The sequence below is a fragment of the Muntiacus reevesi genome, chromosome 3, assembly GCF_963930625.1.
Source record: "Muntiacus reevesi chromosome 3, mMunRee1.1, whole genome shotgun sequence".
In the NCBI taxonomy this organism is placed as follows: Eukaryota; Metazoa; Chordata; class Mammalia; order Artiodactyla; family Cervidae; genus Muntiacus; species Muntiacus reevesi.
In genome coordinates this window covers 263904086-263920292 of record NC_089251.1, presented here as the reverse complement: position 1 = coordinate 263920292, position 16207 = coordinate 263904086, and the positions used below count along the sequence as shown (strand labels likewise).

General features: G+C 36.7%; 1 protein-coding gene across 3 annotated transcripts in view; it reads left to right on the top strand.

Moving 5' to 3' along the window:
- MAP3K2 (mitogen-activated protein kinase kinase kinase 2) overlaps positions 1–9225 on the top strand; it is an 84753-nt gene extending 75528 nt beyond the window's left edge. For all 3 annotated transcript variants that reach the window (XM_065931961.1, XM_065931962.1, XM_065931963.1), the window contains 2 exons: positions 5404–5581; positions 8053–9225. In XM_065931961.1, the coding sequence (XP_065788033.1) occupies positions 5404–5581; positions 8053–8278 (404 nt within the window). In that variant the 3' untranslated portion in view covers positions 8279–9225. The remainder of the gene's footprint in view (positions 1–5403; positions 5582–8052) is intronic.
- Positions 9226–16207: the final 6982 nt, after the last annotated feature.

Sequence of the window (16207 nt, the reverse complement as noted above, 5' to 3'; positions counted from 1 at the left end):
AACATAGTGGCTGAGAATCGGGGCTCTTGGGCTAAGGAGAGGATGGGACAGATTGAGAAAGGAGCATGGAAACATACATCACCAGGTGTAGGACAGACAGCCAGTGGGAAGCTGCAGTGTAACACAGTGATCACAGCCTGGGGCTCTGTGAGGACATAGAGGGGTGGGCTGGGAGAGACATTCAAGAGGGACGGGATATATGTATAGTTATAGCTGATTTATGTTGTTGTATGGCAGAGACCAACACAGATTGTAAAACGTCCCCCAATTAAAAATAAGAAAAAAAATAGGGGCTCAAATTTGACCAAGTTCAAACTCAGGCTTTATCCATCACCACATGTGTAATGTGGACAAGACACTTAGTCTCTCTATGCCTCAGCTCCTCGTATTTGTAAAAATTATTTTGGCTGATCTGGATCTTCGTTGCTGCACTCGAACTTTCTTGACTTGTGGCGAGCAGGGGCTGCTCTTAGTTGAGCTGCACGGGCTTCTTTTGTTTTGGAGCACAGGTTCTAGTTACACAGGTTCAATGGTTGTGGCGCATGGTCTTAGTTGCTGAGACATGTGGAATCGTCCCTGATTGGGGATTGAACCCCTGTCCCCTGAGTTGGCAGGCGAATTTTTATCCAGTGTACCACCAGGGTAATCCTCAGCTCCTCATTTTTAAGGAGGGTGGTAATGGTGTACAGATCACAGAGTTGTTACAAGGATTAAATGGGTTAATGTGTATAGATAGCATCCTTAAAATCATGCCTGGTATCTAGAAAACACTCAAGATTAGTTACAGTGATGATGTATGTTGAGATTGTATTTAAAGCTGTGGGAAATGGACCTCATTACTTAAGAGAATAAGAGACCGAAAACTGGATTTGATAAGCAAGTTAAAAAGTTTTTCATCAGTCTTTCTGGGGCTCTCATGAGCTACAAGGAATTTACTTCTTTCCTGCGGTGTGTCACACCCTGAAGATGACCATAATCAGACTAAAGAGGACATTCCTAACCAGTGTTGGTCACAGAGTAGAATCTGCTGTAGATTGCTGGAGCTGGATCACATGTACAGAGTGGACCTGCCTAGTGACTCTTAGAGGATGGCAATGTGACTCAAGATCTGAAAGAAATAGGAGCCTGTTTTTCACCTCAAGATCTTCCCTGCTTAGGCAGACCTCAGATGTCAAGTTCAAAACCTGAAAGCCAAGAACTGCATAAGGTGGTGACCATTTTATAATGTATAGAAGTATTGAATCACAGTATTGTACATCGTGGAACTAACATAGTGTTGTAGGTCGAGTATACTTCAATTAAGTATACTCCCTATACTTTGTAGGGAAATGATTTGTGAGTTATTCTATTAGTAATAATCTCTATTCAAGCCAGTTTCTCTTTCGCCTTCATAATAAGATAAGGTAAAGGAACCGAGGGGAACTACCTGCTCACGTGGATCCTCTTCTGACCTTGCCAGTAACATGAAGAAGTTGGAAGCAAGCTGATTTAAAAACATTATAAGGGGCCGTTTTGCTGTTCGTGACATGAGACAGACGGTCGCTGTGGGTATCATCAAAGCAGTGGACAAGAAGGCAGCTGGAGCTGGTGAGGTCACCAGGTCTGCCCAGAGAGCTCAGAAGGCTAAATGAATATTATCCCCAGTACCTGCCACCACAGTCTTAATAATCAGTGGTGAAGAGCCGTCTCAGGACTGTTTGTCTCAATTGACCATTTAAGTGATAGTCAAAGACTGGTTAATGATAACAATGCATCGTAAAACCTGCCGAAGGAAAGGAGAATTTCTGTGGACCATATGTTTTGTGTGTGGCAGTTTTAAAAATCAGTACTTTTTAATGAAAACAACTTGACCAAAAATCTGTCACAGAATTTGAGACCCCTTAAAAAAAAGTTTAAAGAGAAAAACATGAACAAAGACAGAAAAACATTATAGGGGGAATATATTAATAAGAAAAATGTAAGATATAAAACTGAATATGCAGTATGATCTCAAGTTTATAAAATTAAAGTATGACATAGAACAATTTTCACATGATTAATGGTGGTTATTTTCAAGTAGCAGGATGAGTGGTAATTGTTTATTTCTTTCATATTTTTTACTTAATATGTATTTTCTAAACTTTTATAATGAACTTTTTTGTTTAATTAAAGAGAAACCTTTTATTATTTATTTATTTTTGGCTGCTCTTGGTCTTCATTGCTTTGCATGGGCTTTCTCTAGTTGGTGGTGAGTAGAGGCTACTCTTCACTGTGGTGTTCGGGGCTTCTCATTGCTGTGGCTTCTCTTGTTTCGGACGAGCTCCACGTGCTCAGGCCTCAGTAGCTGTAGTGCGCGGGCTTATGGTTGTGCATGGTCTTAGTTGCTCTGCTGCATATGAAATCTTGCCAGGCCAGGGATCGAACCCGTGTCCCCTACATTGGGGCAAATTGTTACTCACTGCACCCCCAGGGAAGTCCCAGAATGAGCAGTGTTTAAATGGCAAGGCAAAAGGAAAGGTAGTTGCTTACTTTTAAGTTTAGACTCATGAGTTCATAATGAAAAGTAGGGAACCAGCTCCTTATTTCATAATAGGGTTTCTTTATTTGACTTTTCTTTTATGAACTATACTACTGAGGACTAAATAGAGGATGACCTTTATAAAAATATTTTGACTAACAAAGAGGGAATGATAGAATAGTACCATTTTACAACTACTAATGGGATTAATAGATACATGCATTAGATACAAATAGATACAAACATTAATGGTTGCTCAGGTCACCTCACAGAGACAGTATGTCATTGCATGCTTCCTATTTGTAGACTATATCTACAGAGCAGTTTCCTACCACCCCTCCCCGCACACCCCCTCCCCCTGCCCAGTTCTTTTTGAACCTGAGTCTGATCAAGCCTCTAGATTCAGCTACCAAATTGTAAAATTATGGAACATTTATACAGAACAGATCAGCATGTTAAATGACTCCTTAGGATGGACTTGGCAAAACCTAGACAATAAGAAAGCTATAGGCAGACAACTTAGATTCTTCATAAACTGTAAATTAAAAAAAAAAAGGTTGGAAGGAACTTTAGGAAAGACTTAAAAGATGTATCAGTGATTCTCAACCTAAGGTCCTTGTTTGCATTCAGATTTTTTTTGAAAAAAATACTAAAAAAAGAAAAAAAAACACTGAGTATGTGTTTAATAACATCAAGGAATTATTGTCTTATGTATGATAAGAGTCCTTGTCTTTTAAATTTGTGTACTGAACTGTTTATTGATCATGATGTCTTTAATTTGATTCAGATAATATGAGGGGAAGGAGTGGCTAGTAGTGTGGTTAGAAGAGGTTGCCCAGATGATTGCTGGGATTGGGTGAGGGGGTCATGCAGTATTCTGTCTGCTTTTGTGTGTATTTGAAAAGTCTCCTTAACCGTTTACTTTTAACATATCCAAAGTAAGTTTTTAAAAGGTTAGGTAGCTGTATTGGGAACCTACTATATACATTTTCTCCTCAGCCCTTTGTATGGCTGGGCATTGATTCAGCATTGGTGATGACTCCCCAGAGATAGCTCTCCTTGTCTGTGACCTGTCTGGGACTGTTTCTGCCATTAAAAACTGGCTTGTTGCTTGTCCTTCCCCAGCTTAAGTATTTTAGACACAGTGGTGTGTGGTTGGTTTGTTTTTTTTTTGACAGAGTCCTTGTTTAAGTGTTGAACAGCGAGAGGTGTCAAAAAGGCAGTGCTGTTTTAGAGAATCACTGGTACCAAGGCATACTTTGGCTTCTGCATGCAGAGAACGAATCCTTGACTCTCCCCTCAAGACAGGCCTTAATTGACTAGGAAATTTGCTGGGAGAACAGAAGACTGGGCCAGAAGTTCGTGGTGGGGATGGACGGTTTGCATTCTCTCCAGTCTATAATATAGGTTTTTCTCCACTATTCACATTCCTTTTTAGAGGCTGTTTTTTTTTTTTTTTTTTTTTTAAAAAAAAAAAAAAAGAAGGCAGATAAGGAATCTTTTTTTAATCTAAAATATCCTGAAGGTTAGGAAGATTTTAGGTAAAGTTTAGAAACTAAAATTAGATAAGTCAATAAAATTAATTGCTTGTTTAAAAACAGCAACTTAGCTGGAACAACATGAGCAAAAAAAAAAAAAAATAGTAAAGTCATTGGTTCATGACCAAAGTGCAAAATAAATATCTATGTATTCACACTGGTAGAAATGGATGGTTGAATAAGTAGGAAAAAAGAGACAAATCTCCCACACAGAATAATTCCAAATAATATATGTAACTACTTAAAAAGAAAAAGGTAGTTTTTTAGAGGTAATTTATATATGAAGAAACTAGACTTATAATCCTAGAAAAAAGAATGATAAAGGGGAAAATAGAGAATGAAAATAAATGCACCTAGCTCCCAGTCTGTTGGTTTCTGATACCATTCTCCACTAAGAGGAACTAGTGTTCCTTGGAGCAGTGGCCGACTATAGACCTGGAGCAGGAGGCACAGAGTGAGCATCCTCTAGCACCAGAACGCAAGACAGTGCTAACAGTAAACAGTCCAGAAGTCCAGCCAAGCAAGACACAGTGACTGAGTTATGGCAGAGGGACACAGGAGCCAGTAGAGAGGGTTCCCAGTGGACAAAGCTGTGAACGACATGAGCCAAAACAAAAATAGTAATAAAGTCATTGGTTTATAACCCAAAGTAAAAAATAAATAATCACATATTCAGATTGATAGAAATGGATGGTTGAATAAATAGGAAAGAAGAGACAAATCTCCCATGCAGAATAATTCCAAATAATATATGTAACTACTAAGCCTACAGCATAATTTCTCACTCCCTTAATACATAGTGAACTTCTTCCAGAGAGCTTCCTATGGAAGGGGGGAAAGAGTAACTTTACAGTGGAGGACTCTGTAAACAGTTTCTCAGCTCAGCAATCCTGGTTAGTTTACAATAAAGTTAAAAGTTTATTATGGAAGCAAATGAAATTTTAGGAGATGCTAGGTTCCCAGGGAAATAATCCTGTAGACATGGGCTTCTTGCTTTATAACAGAGAGGCTATGGCCAGGAGACTGCTATTGCTTTCATCACCCTTCTCTGAACTTCCCATTCCTTTTTTTTGAACTTCCCATTCGTAGTCCTTTTCCCCTCCCACTTGCACCAGCCCTTTTCAGTGGGAGAACCTTTTCTTAGGTCCTGAAGCACACAGTGACACCAGATTTTTGTTGTTCCATATAAGAAATCTTTAATATACACTGACCTTACGCCTGGCATTATGCCAGGTACTATTCAGAGGTACAAAGCAGCCTGATTTTGGAGGCAGATTGAAGAGTCCAAGTAATTTTCTGCCTTTTTCTTTTATGTTATACTCCAAATTGTCAATAAAAATAATGAAATGAGGATATTTCTTGTTTTAGGTGCAAATATTCTGCGAGATTCAACAGGCAACGTCAAACTAGGAGATTTTGGGGCCAGCAAACGGCTTCAAACCATCTGTCTTTCAGGGACGGGAATGAAGTCTGTCACAGGCACACCGTACTGGATGAGCCCTGAGGTGATTAGTGGAGAAGGCTATGGCAGAAAAGCAGATATCTGGTAGGATTTTTTTGATGTGGGGTTTGCCTTAAAACACAAAACTTACTAACATATTTCCACTCAGAATGGAAATTACTGAAATGAACTTAAATTCTTTTTTGTACTTTTGAAATAGGATGTCAGGATTACAAGGGTTAATATCATTTTAATTATGCCCTTTGAGGCTTAATAACTGACCAAATAAATAGAGCTTTCGAATCATTTTTTTCATTCTTTAGGAAGGATTTCATCTTAAGCAAATTTCAGCATTAGAAAACTGTCTTCGTTTTATTTCCCGGATGAACTTTTAAAATACTAAATCTTTATTGTCTTATATAATTCAGTTAACCTTTAATTGCTTAATAATTTTAAGTTAGAACATAAAACGGTCATTTCCTACTTCCCATTGAGAAAAGTGGGTTTTTTTTCTTTGGTGTTTATTGGTATTTATTGAAGTGGAGAAGAGAAGGTTTCTCTCTGTGACCACTGCAGAGCTAGGAAGTGAGGGGAGTCTCTGTTCCTCCTCTTGCCGTTCACTAAAGGTCACTCTGGTTTCTCCTTAATCAAGTTCTCACTGCCCACCAGCCCCTGAGCCTGAGTCTGAGCACCCTGAGAGGTTAGCAGCTCTCTACACCCCTTCCATTGTGCAGCTCTAGAGTCTCTCCTGCCTGCTTCTCAGCCCCAGTTACTTAGATGAGCTCTTTTGAGTAAAGTTTTTAATAGGTACTCATTTTAGACACCTAAAGACAGAGAATTTCTAATGTTGCTATTCTTTGTAAGATAAAGACAAAAAAACACTTACATTCAGTGGCAGGCTAGAGAATTATATCGAGCAAAACTTATGAATAATATTCTGTGCCTAACAAATTTGAGAGCTTAAATTGCAGTTTGTTTTCATTGATTTTTGTGTTTGAAGGACAGGTTTGGGTTTTTGTTTTTAGTTCAAACATAAGCTGTGTATTTTTTTTTTAACAAGATAATAGCACAGTAATTTAGTTGTAACAAAACCATCAACAGAGCCATATAGAAACAAAACTAAAGGTATTGCTTTAGATTGATTATCTCCCTTAAATAGGAAAAATTTAACCTGTTAGTCTAGTGGTTCTCAAACCTATCCACACATTTGAGAAATGGAGGGAAGGAGGAGGATTAGTGCTTAAAAATTTAGCTATACCCAGAGCCCATCTCAGAACAATTATATGTGAGTATCTCAAGAGTGGGGCCCAGGCAAAGATTTCTGAAATGTTGTCAGGTTTGAGAAGTACAAGTCTAAAGTAATAAGCGATAAAAACCATGCCTTCAAAGCAATTCGAAAGCATAAAGTTAAAAAAATAAATATGGTAAATTTCTTTCTCTTATCTTAGCAAGAGGAGGAGGGAAGCCCTAATTGATTTCTCATTATTTTTTATCCATTTTTGATTGCCCAGATTGGAGTTTAACAGACATCAAATATTGAAAGTTATACAAATGTATTATATGCTACAATTCTCACTACTCTACATTTAGAAAGCTCTTCTAAGACAGTACCAGCTTTCGGAAAGAAAAGCACTTTTTAAAGTTTGCATAGATGTTTAAGTTGGCTGTTGGCTCAGCTAAAAGCCAATGTAATGCACTAAAAGGCATTTTATTAGTAACAGTTATAAAACTATTCATTTCACGTACCACAAATTTAACTTTTGGTGCAACAAGAAGAATATTTGAGTTTTTCCCATCTATTTCTATAGCTGTCAGAATTCATTGAAATGCAGACTCAAAACGTAAATTTTTCTTCAAGACTGCATACGTAAAATACTTTTCCTATAACTGCACTATATCCCTGAGAGATCCCTACTGGGGAGTTCAGTAGTGACTACAGGCATATTTATCTTTAAAACAACTTTTTTCTCATTGTTTGGGTTTGGGATTGATACCAAATTTGGAAAAAGATGTTTCCTTAAGATTACATAAATTCACTTAAAAATGTCTCCTCAAATTTAAAAACCCTGTTTTCTTCAGCTCCTTCTGTCAGGTCTCCATGTCAGTCGATCTGAACTACATCCTTCTTGCCCTGAAGCGCTCTTCTCTCGGGTTGTCTCCGTTTGTCCCTCCGTGATTCTCCTCCAGACCGGGAGGGGGCCTGGTGCCTGGGAGCAGGTGTCCCGGCCTTCACGCTGTTGGCCGGGCCAGCTGAGGCCTCAGTCACCGCTTTCCTTTTGGTGCTTCACAGCGGCTCCAAGACCCCTCAGGGCTGCTGGGGATACGGACAGTCCGGAGCAGGAGCCCTTCAGAGGCATGTAGAATGTCAGCCTCAGAGCCCAGCGGCTCCACAAGGGGTGCCGAGGGCCTTGACCTCAGTTACGGTTGTCTGTAATCACAGCCTTGTAATGAAGTTTACCCTTGAAACCAAGTCATATTTAAATGTATATGAACTTCACACGTTTCTCATTTCATAGGTAGGTAACTGACCTTCATGATGATGTTGTTTGTGTAAGTTTTTTTTTCTCCCCTCTCAGGAGCGTGGGCTGTACTGTGGTAGAAATGCTAACTGAAAAGCCTCCTTGGGCCGAGTTTGAAGCGATGGCTGCCATCTTTAAAATCGCCACTCAGCCAACGAACCCAAAGCTGCCACCTCACGTCTCAGACTACACTCGAGATTTCCTCAAACGGATTTTTGTAGAGGCCAAACTGAGACCGTCCGCTGACGACCTTCTGAGGCACATGTTTGTGCACTGTCACTAGCGGCCGGCAGCCTCTCCTGTGCCTCTGCCCAGCTCCCATCTGTCCATTCACCTTCTCTCTGACTGCACTTTCTCTTTTTTACAAAAAAGAGAGATGGGGGAGGAAAAAAAAGACAAGAGGGAAAAGTGTTTCTCTTGATTCTTGGTTAAATTTGATTATTAATAATAATAGTAACCTAAATTTTTTATATTTAATCTTTTTTTCCCTTACAAGAACTTGAAACTTTTTTTTTAATTTTTATAATGTACTGATGTGGTTCAGAGACATACAGCACTTTAGTACATAGTCACTCTTTTTAGTACAAAAAAATCATTGGAATACCTAAAGATTATAGAGTCTTTCCCTGTGTCACTGACAGATTGGCAGTGATGGGGAGACATGGAAAACAAGAAGAGAAAAATGATGTATAATTTGTAGTTTTTAGTGATAGTATTTAAAGTAGATTCTCGTTTGTGGAGTTGAGCCCTAAACTTGAGTTTAGGATAGGTACTCAACTGAAAGAATATAGGTTCCTTCTTGTATCTGTATTCTTTAGATCCTAACCTCTGTCTACCAAGCTTTTTGCTCAGTAGGAATCTTGATAGAAAATATGAATCTCTAGAGGTATGTTTATTTGTTAATCCTAACCAGTATAATAAGCAAATACACTATAATAGATCCATATTACTGGAATCTATAAACCTTGAGGGATAGCTTTCTGCTTGAAAAAAAAAAAAAGGATACTGTTTTATTTTAAAGCAGATATGTGAAGCCAATAAGCAAATCCAAATTAAAAGATAGAAGACTGCTCTAATTAAATGTGTGAAAGTCGAAGAGACCAAATTTGCCAGTCAACAGAAATAATGAAGAGAACTGAGTGTTGTTCAGTGTATTTTAAACTGTGTTCTCTACCTGAGGGGGAAGTCCCAAAATTAAGGGAAAGGAGAAATAAAATCATATATACTGTATCTTTCTGATTCTAGCTCCTGATTCCCCATAGATAAACATTCTTTAGGAACTAAGAGTTTAACCTGGAGTATCCGTGTCTTAAAAGCTAATGTCGTGAGATAAAACCCTTGTTCTTTGGATCACAGGGTACTAAAGTACCTCAAAAAACAGTTACCGTGTAAAACAGTGGTTTTCATGGCTGGGGTGGGGAAAGTTTTGCCTGGCATTTGGCAATGCCTGGAGACATTTTTGGTTGTCATAAAAAAGAGGATGCTAGAGGCCAGGGATGCTGCTAAGCAAACTAAAATACACAAGAACAGCACCTCCCTTCCCCCATTAAAGAATTATCCTCCCCAGATATTAGAAGTGCTGAAGCTGAGAATCCCTGAGATAAATACTAGCCCTGGTTATAAACCGAAAATGCCTATATACAAAGCAGGTTCCTTGCAAAAAGTAAATTTCAGAGAGTGATATAGTGCATAATGAGGGTTTTACAAGAGCAGATAATCACTACTTCAAGTCAAGGGTGAATGATCTGTACAAACAGCAAAGAACAACCCTTTTCTTACCAGCTGCATATTGCACCCAAATCAGTAACTTTCATTTTGGAAATAAAATTAACTTAAACATGGAGCCTATTGAATTCAGTCATCTGTATGTATTCTTTCCTCGGAAGTCAGTTCATTCATAATTGTGGGAAAAGAAAGGCATATTAAAACAAAGTATTAACTACTTTAAACGAAGGTTGAAAACTGCCAGATATTTCTAGCATAAGAGCCAAGGACATTAAGCAGAAAGAGACTACTGGGAAACTCCCACTATCTCTGATGGACTGAAAAACGTGAATGGTATCAGTGGCTTGGCCACTTGCAGTTTTCTCAGCGTATTAAAGCAAGGGCTAAGTACTTTAAGGGTCTAGAAAATAGTATTCTTCCTGGAGGCCCTCAATGTGATGCCTTTCATGGGATTCATAAGGGACTTGGGTATTTTATTTTCTGCTAAAAGGTATGCTTGTTTAGGAACTCTTTTAAAATACTTTGTTTCTGAAGTTTTAGTAGATGTTGGTTTACTGTATTAAGGTCCTATCTGGCATTCCCTGTAGGGATATTTGAAATTCCACTAGCTAGTCTGAGAAGAAGTTGAAGCACAAATACAGCTGTTAAAGCTTCTCCTATTCCCATATAATGAAAGGAAACAGCTTGCAAGGAAGAACATGAATTAGTAGCCTACCTCCCACCCCCTAGAAAATCAACTGCCAAATCTTGTGCTATAAACATAGTCCCCAAGGATGTGGATCTATTATAATTTCTTCATCTTTTACGAGTGAAGGCATCTCTTCTACTTGAGCAAGACCGTGGTATCTGGACCAGTGGGCTTTTCCTTCCTTTGTGTTGTGTGCTTGTGATTTCCTTTGGCTCATTTTTGGTCTGTCAGGGTAATCAGCAGTGCAGAATATGGGGCAAGTGCTCTTTAAAGAGAAACCTTGGGAAACTGTGAAACCCAAAGCAAAATGTTTGCCTTTTTCAGTCTCTATTTCCAAAATGCTATATAGAAAATAAAATCACCGGAAAAGAAACTACTATGTTAACACTGCTGCGTAAGACCTTTGTTTTATAAGAAAAATATTATTAGCTATGGAAAAGTATTGTTCTTTATGTAAAGACTTAAGAATAGACTAATGGTTTACAGAGTTATATAAAAATGTGATGTGAATTTATTTCATACAAGTTGTTAAAGGTACCAAAAACCACAAAAAGTTAATATATATAAAAACTACTAGAATGAAAAAACTTAAAGTGGGGTGAGGTATGGTAAGATCAAAATTAAACTTAAAAAAGAAAATTTTGAAAGGAAACACATCTGTCAGGGGCTGTTATATAACACTCCATTTTTTTTCTTTCTAATGATATGGATCAACAAATGAAATTTGAACTTTTTAGGATGACTATAAATGTGTTTTGTTTTTTAAATGCACAACCTGATTCTTCTATACTGTAATGTTTCTTTGCTGAGGCTGGAAAATGACCACACTGCTAACTTTGTGCCTTTAAAATGCGTTCTGCTTTGATAGTGGCAGACTTTTGGTGCTGGAGAAGATTCACTAGCAGTGTTTTATGTGCTTTTCAGGATATACCTTTCTACTTAGGCCTTGAGAGATTCAATATGGCATGACTTAGGCTTGGACCAAATACAAGATCTTTTACATTGCACACAAATTATATTGAATAAAAGGGTTGAAAAATATCATAATGACTAATAGAAATTTTGATGATAATTCTTTAAAATGTATTTTAAAATATACAGACTTTGAAAGTTTCAATATGACGATCTTTAATTTTCCTCATTTACAAAACATGTTTCTAACCTGATAAACGGTTGAAGGCTACTGCCTTGGAAAGTTTTCAAAGGCATGACAACCTTACATAATTTATATGGATTGAAATGTTAATGCACAGGCTGAACTATAAAAGAAAAATTAAAACTTACTTCATAGTAAATTGAATTGGCTTTGAAGGAGTCTTTATCTATTTCCAATAGAAGCTACATTTTAAAGGTGAAATTATTTCTTTAGAGTAGCTTTCTCTGCTACTTCAGCTCTTGTATATGTCAGGTCTGGTGTGTAATATTTCTGAGATGGAAGTATAATAAGGTACATGAAATTACTGAGAAAATAAAATTTGAATAGTTTATAGGGACAACCAAGCTTGGGAGCAAAAGCAAAGACATTTGCCAGATGCAGACTCCTTGGCCCACAGCCGAGTTCTTTGTCAATGATTTCATTTGGGACCAATAGTTCGATATAAAATCACCTAGTATCAGCCAAGTATAGGGATCTATCAATTTTTTTTTTTAACATGGTGAGTCTTCTTCATTTACTTATTCAATATTGTGACTTACTATGTCAGGTATTAAATTAGCTTGTCCTTAAGGAGGTCACAGTCTAGGAGGAAAAAATGGGCAAACAGTTGTTTTCTTGACATATCCCAACTCTGAAAAGTTCATCAATGATGTTTTAAACTGTTATTACTTATGAGGTGAGGGGAAAGCGATTTTGGGTGACTGTCGGCTGTTATAAACTGAACAACAGACAGTAGAAGCACCCAGTTGAAGGGATCTGTACATGTCAGGCCCCTCTTGCTCAGGACTCCCTCTGAAAACCCAGCCTCTGTTCAGACAGTTCCAGTGATGGGGGCATTTATTCCATTACATAGTAGTTTTTCCCCCCCTGCTTTTTTCTTTTAAAGAAAAGAATATTTTCTTTTGGTCTGAATTATTAAAATACCCAAAACATTTGATAGAAATTGAATTCTGCCAACAGTGTTATTTATACTAAGATCAGGAAAATTTCTTGAGATTTTACTGTTTTATATGAAGTTTGGCCTTTGTTACAAATGTAATGTTCATATTTATTTGAATCTTAAGATTGGTTAAAATGTTAATGAAAAGCAGTTTAATTGTTAATTTTTCGTAGTGCCTTTTTCTCTGTATGCCTTAATTTTGTTTTATATCAATAATAATTCACATTACCCACCGAAATGAAAGTTTCTCCAAAATCAGTAGGCTTCAGGAGTTCATTTGGCCTTAGACTGTGTACTGGCCATTAAACTTTTCTTAATGCCTGCGTCCTCCTATCCTTTTCTACCTCTTTTTTAAAAAATATGTTAGAAGAGAAACATTAACATTGTTTTGTGATAGACACATTGCAGTTTACTAGACACAAATTTCTAAGATAAGGATAGAAAGAGATATTTTAATTCTAAAGAGACATAGTAAATTATTTTCCAGGTTGATTACTTGATTTTTCAGTCACATTGGCACTGTTCAAATTCTTTGCATATCATGGTTCAGTTACAATTTTCAAAGAAGAACTGGAATGGTGGTTTTTGTCCTAAAGAAGTCATTTAAATGGTTTACAAATATTAAGGCAGTGAGACTTAGGGCAATGAGCAAGAAATCCAGGGATTGCAAATTCTAATCCTTACTTTTAAGCTAGCATTTTGACTAAAACTCTAGCTTTTCTGTGAAGAGAGAGAGAGAGAGAGAGAGAGAGAGTGTGTGTGTGTGTGTGTGTGTGTGTGTGTGTGTGGAGTTGGGGCAGGGGTGGGAAGGAAGGAAAGGTGTGAATGTCCAATTAGATTAGTCTCTGTTCTTGGAAGAACAATTTAAATATGTATAACCTACTGATGTTGGAATGCCAGCACATTTTCCACAAGTAGCTAGTACAAACAGTTGTTTAATAAAGGTATTTATTGTAAATTGCCAAGCTCTTGGTTGCTAAAAGTAGATTAAAATTGAATTTGTATGTGTGTATAATAGCTTATATATAATTCCTAAATAGAAAGTAATTGGTTTTGCATAGTTCTTCATGAGCTCTTTGGAATAGAAATTCTGCCAGACATTATCAAAACAAGCATCCTTAGCTTACCAAGTGTTCAGAAGGAAATTGTTTTATACCTCTTTTTGGTTGGCTAGGGAAGGCGTGCTGTGAAGCTACTGTTCCTACTTGATAGTTGTCTTTAGCTTTGCTTTGACTTCTGCCGCAATCTGGACAGGATGCCATAATAGGTGTGGAAGTATGCCTAGCGACTCTGTTTTCACCTTTCAGAGCTGTAGCAGGTAGTGCGCTCTTAGGGGAGTTTAGAGAACCTTCTCTCGGTTGTAGTGAGTGTGGACATGGTTTAGTTTCAGAAAATTGAGGGAGGAGTCATAGCTATAGTAAAGAATAAATTTTATCTTTGCTTGTATTACAGTCTCATGTAATTCTTCATATTTTTCAAAATTGTGCATTTAATTGACAGTAATGCTATTTTTGTTAATAACAGAAAAGGTGTTAAATCAGTGAGTACTATTATTCCCTATGCCTAATGACTTCTTGTTTGTATTTACAGTCTGTATTATCAGAATCACTTTAAACCAAAGCTTTTATATTCTCTGCACACATAGCCAAAATGATTAGCACTGTTACTTCTGCCCAATTGTAAGCTAATAGTATAAAAATGATAAAACAGGTACTAGTAGAATTTGTATCTCAATCTATCCTTCAAGTTAAAGGACAGGTGCTTGGTGTTTGCATTTAGACATACAGAATTTACTTCAACTATTATGGAACTATATGGACATTACAAACTTGAGCTTGTACACGTGCCAATCTTAATGTCACTTGACCATAGATGCATATACATACACATTGATACACGATGCCTCAGGTTGGTGGCGTACTTTCTTCCTAGTGTCTTGACATTTATGAACTTCTGTTTGACTTGAGGGGCATTTCAGGAAAGTTGTGCAGAAAAGTAGGTTATGGACTTTTTGTGCCATAGACATTTTGGAAGATAAAGACAAGTCTGCTGTCCAGCATACATGCAGAATTTGTCCCTAAGTAGGATTTCTAAGTCCCTTAATGCCAGTTGAGGACAGTAAAGTTTGTGACTATACTGAAAAGCACTTTTGTCTTCACTTATTTGTGTAACTAACTGTTGGTGATTTTAGCATTAGCATTGCTTGGAGGAGAGAGATAAATAACAAAATTACGTCTAACTCTGTTAGACACTTAGGCTTCAAAATAGATTTGTCATGTTCTCATTTTTCCAAAGACTTTTTTTCCACCTGGAATAAGAAAGAACAAGTGGAAACATTTGAGCTGGAAAGGTTTATGGGCAAAAGAAAGTAGGCCAAACCCTTGCAATATATCCTGTTCAAGTGAAAGTGCAGTGTCTAAGGATAAGAATACTTCTTTAAAAACAAACACTTGTTTTTAATACAATCTTAGTAAGTAAAAGGTTTACATTTTTTCTATTGCTGTTGGTTTTAAAATTTGCTACCCTGCATTCTGAAATATTATAAAAGAGTTAATACCAAAAATACTTTTAATGTCTGACATCTCTTACATTTCACATGGTTCTTTTTATTCAAATATCATTGTAAATAAAAGTAAACTTGGATAAATATGAGAATAAATTTTTAATTGTTGCAAATTCTGATTATCAATTTGTAAATTTACCCTTTGATCTAATGTACATTTTTAAATGTAGCCATTAAATTCTCTATATTTAATCTATTAGTTTCTCTCTGTAAATGTTTTTAATCTCAGTTAAATGCTGGGCAGTTTATGTACAGAGGTGTTCTTTTCCTATCAAGGTTGACTTTTTTGCACATTTTGGAAATGTTTAATTTGTACACTGATTTACTACTCTGACCAATAATTGTTGATGGGTGTGTGAGCATCGTGAATGCGTGCATTGAACTACTGTCTGTGTCTCTATGTTTAAACTTCTTTCAAGATGCAGCCATCAGTGACTGCATTGCTATTACTGATTTAGATGGACTTTCATGCTTTTACAAAGTATACTTAGCTATCTTTGTTGAGAACTCAGGAGTTCAACATCACTTTCTGTTTTTATATGTATTCTAAAATCCATGACTAAGTTGAAAGTATCTTGTAACTGTGTATTGGGGGATGTGTGTGCGGAGATGTCTTTTTCTGTCTGTAGGTACGTGTATATATCCCAGTAATTTCTTATTTTCATTTCTACATTTTTATGAACTTGTTTTATAAGGGTACTGTTTAGTTAGAATAATTAAATATATATAAAGCTTTCTGAGAGATTATTTACTATATGAATATATTTTCAGCTGGCTGATCAAAACTATTTTCTTAATTTTGTTTTTACCATTCAAAATGTATTTGTATTTCCACAGTTGATTGCAGATTTACTTAGATATCTATCAATTAAAATACTCTTGCAAAGAACATTGAATTCTCATTGAGAATCCTATGAAATGCAAATTAAGAGGAAAAAATAGGTTTTAAGCAGTAGCAAAAGCACTGTCCACTAAAACAGCCTTTGAATTCTCAGAGCTGTGAAAAAATGTGAGAAACTAAATTATCTTGAAGAGATGTCAAGGCTTTTATATCTCCAGTTGCTGTTGGCCTGTCCTACTGTTTTTGAATATTTCTTTTATTCTACCCCAAAGATTTTCACTTTCAGTTTTCTTCTTTCT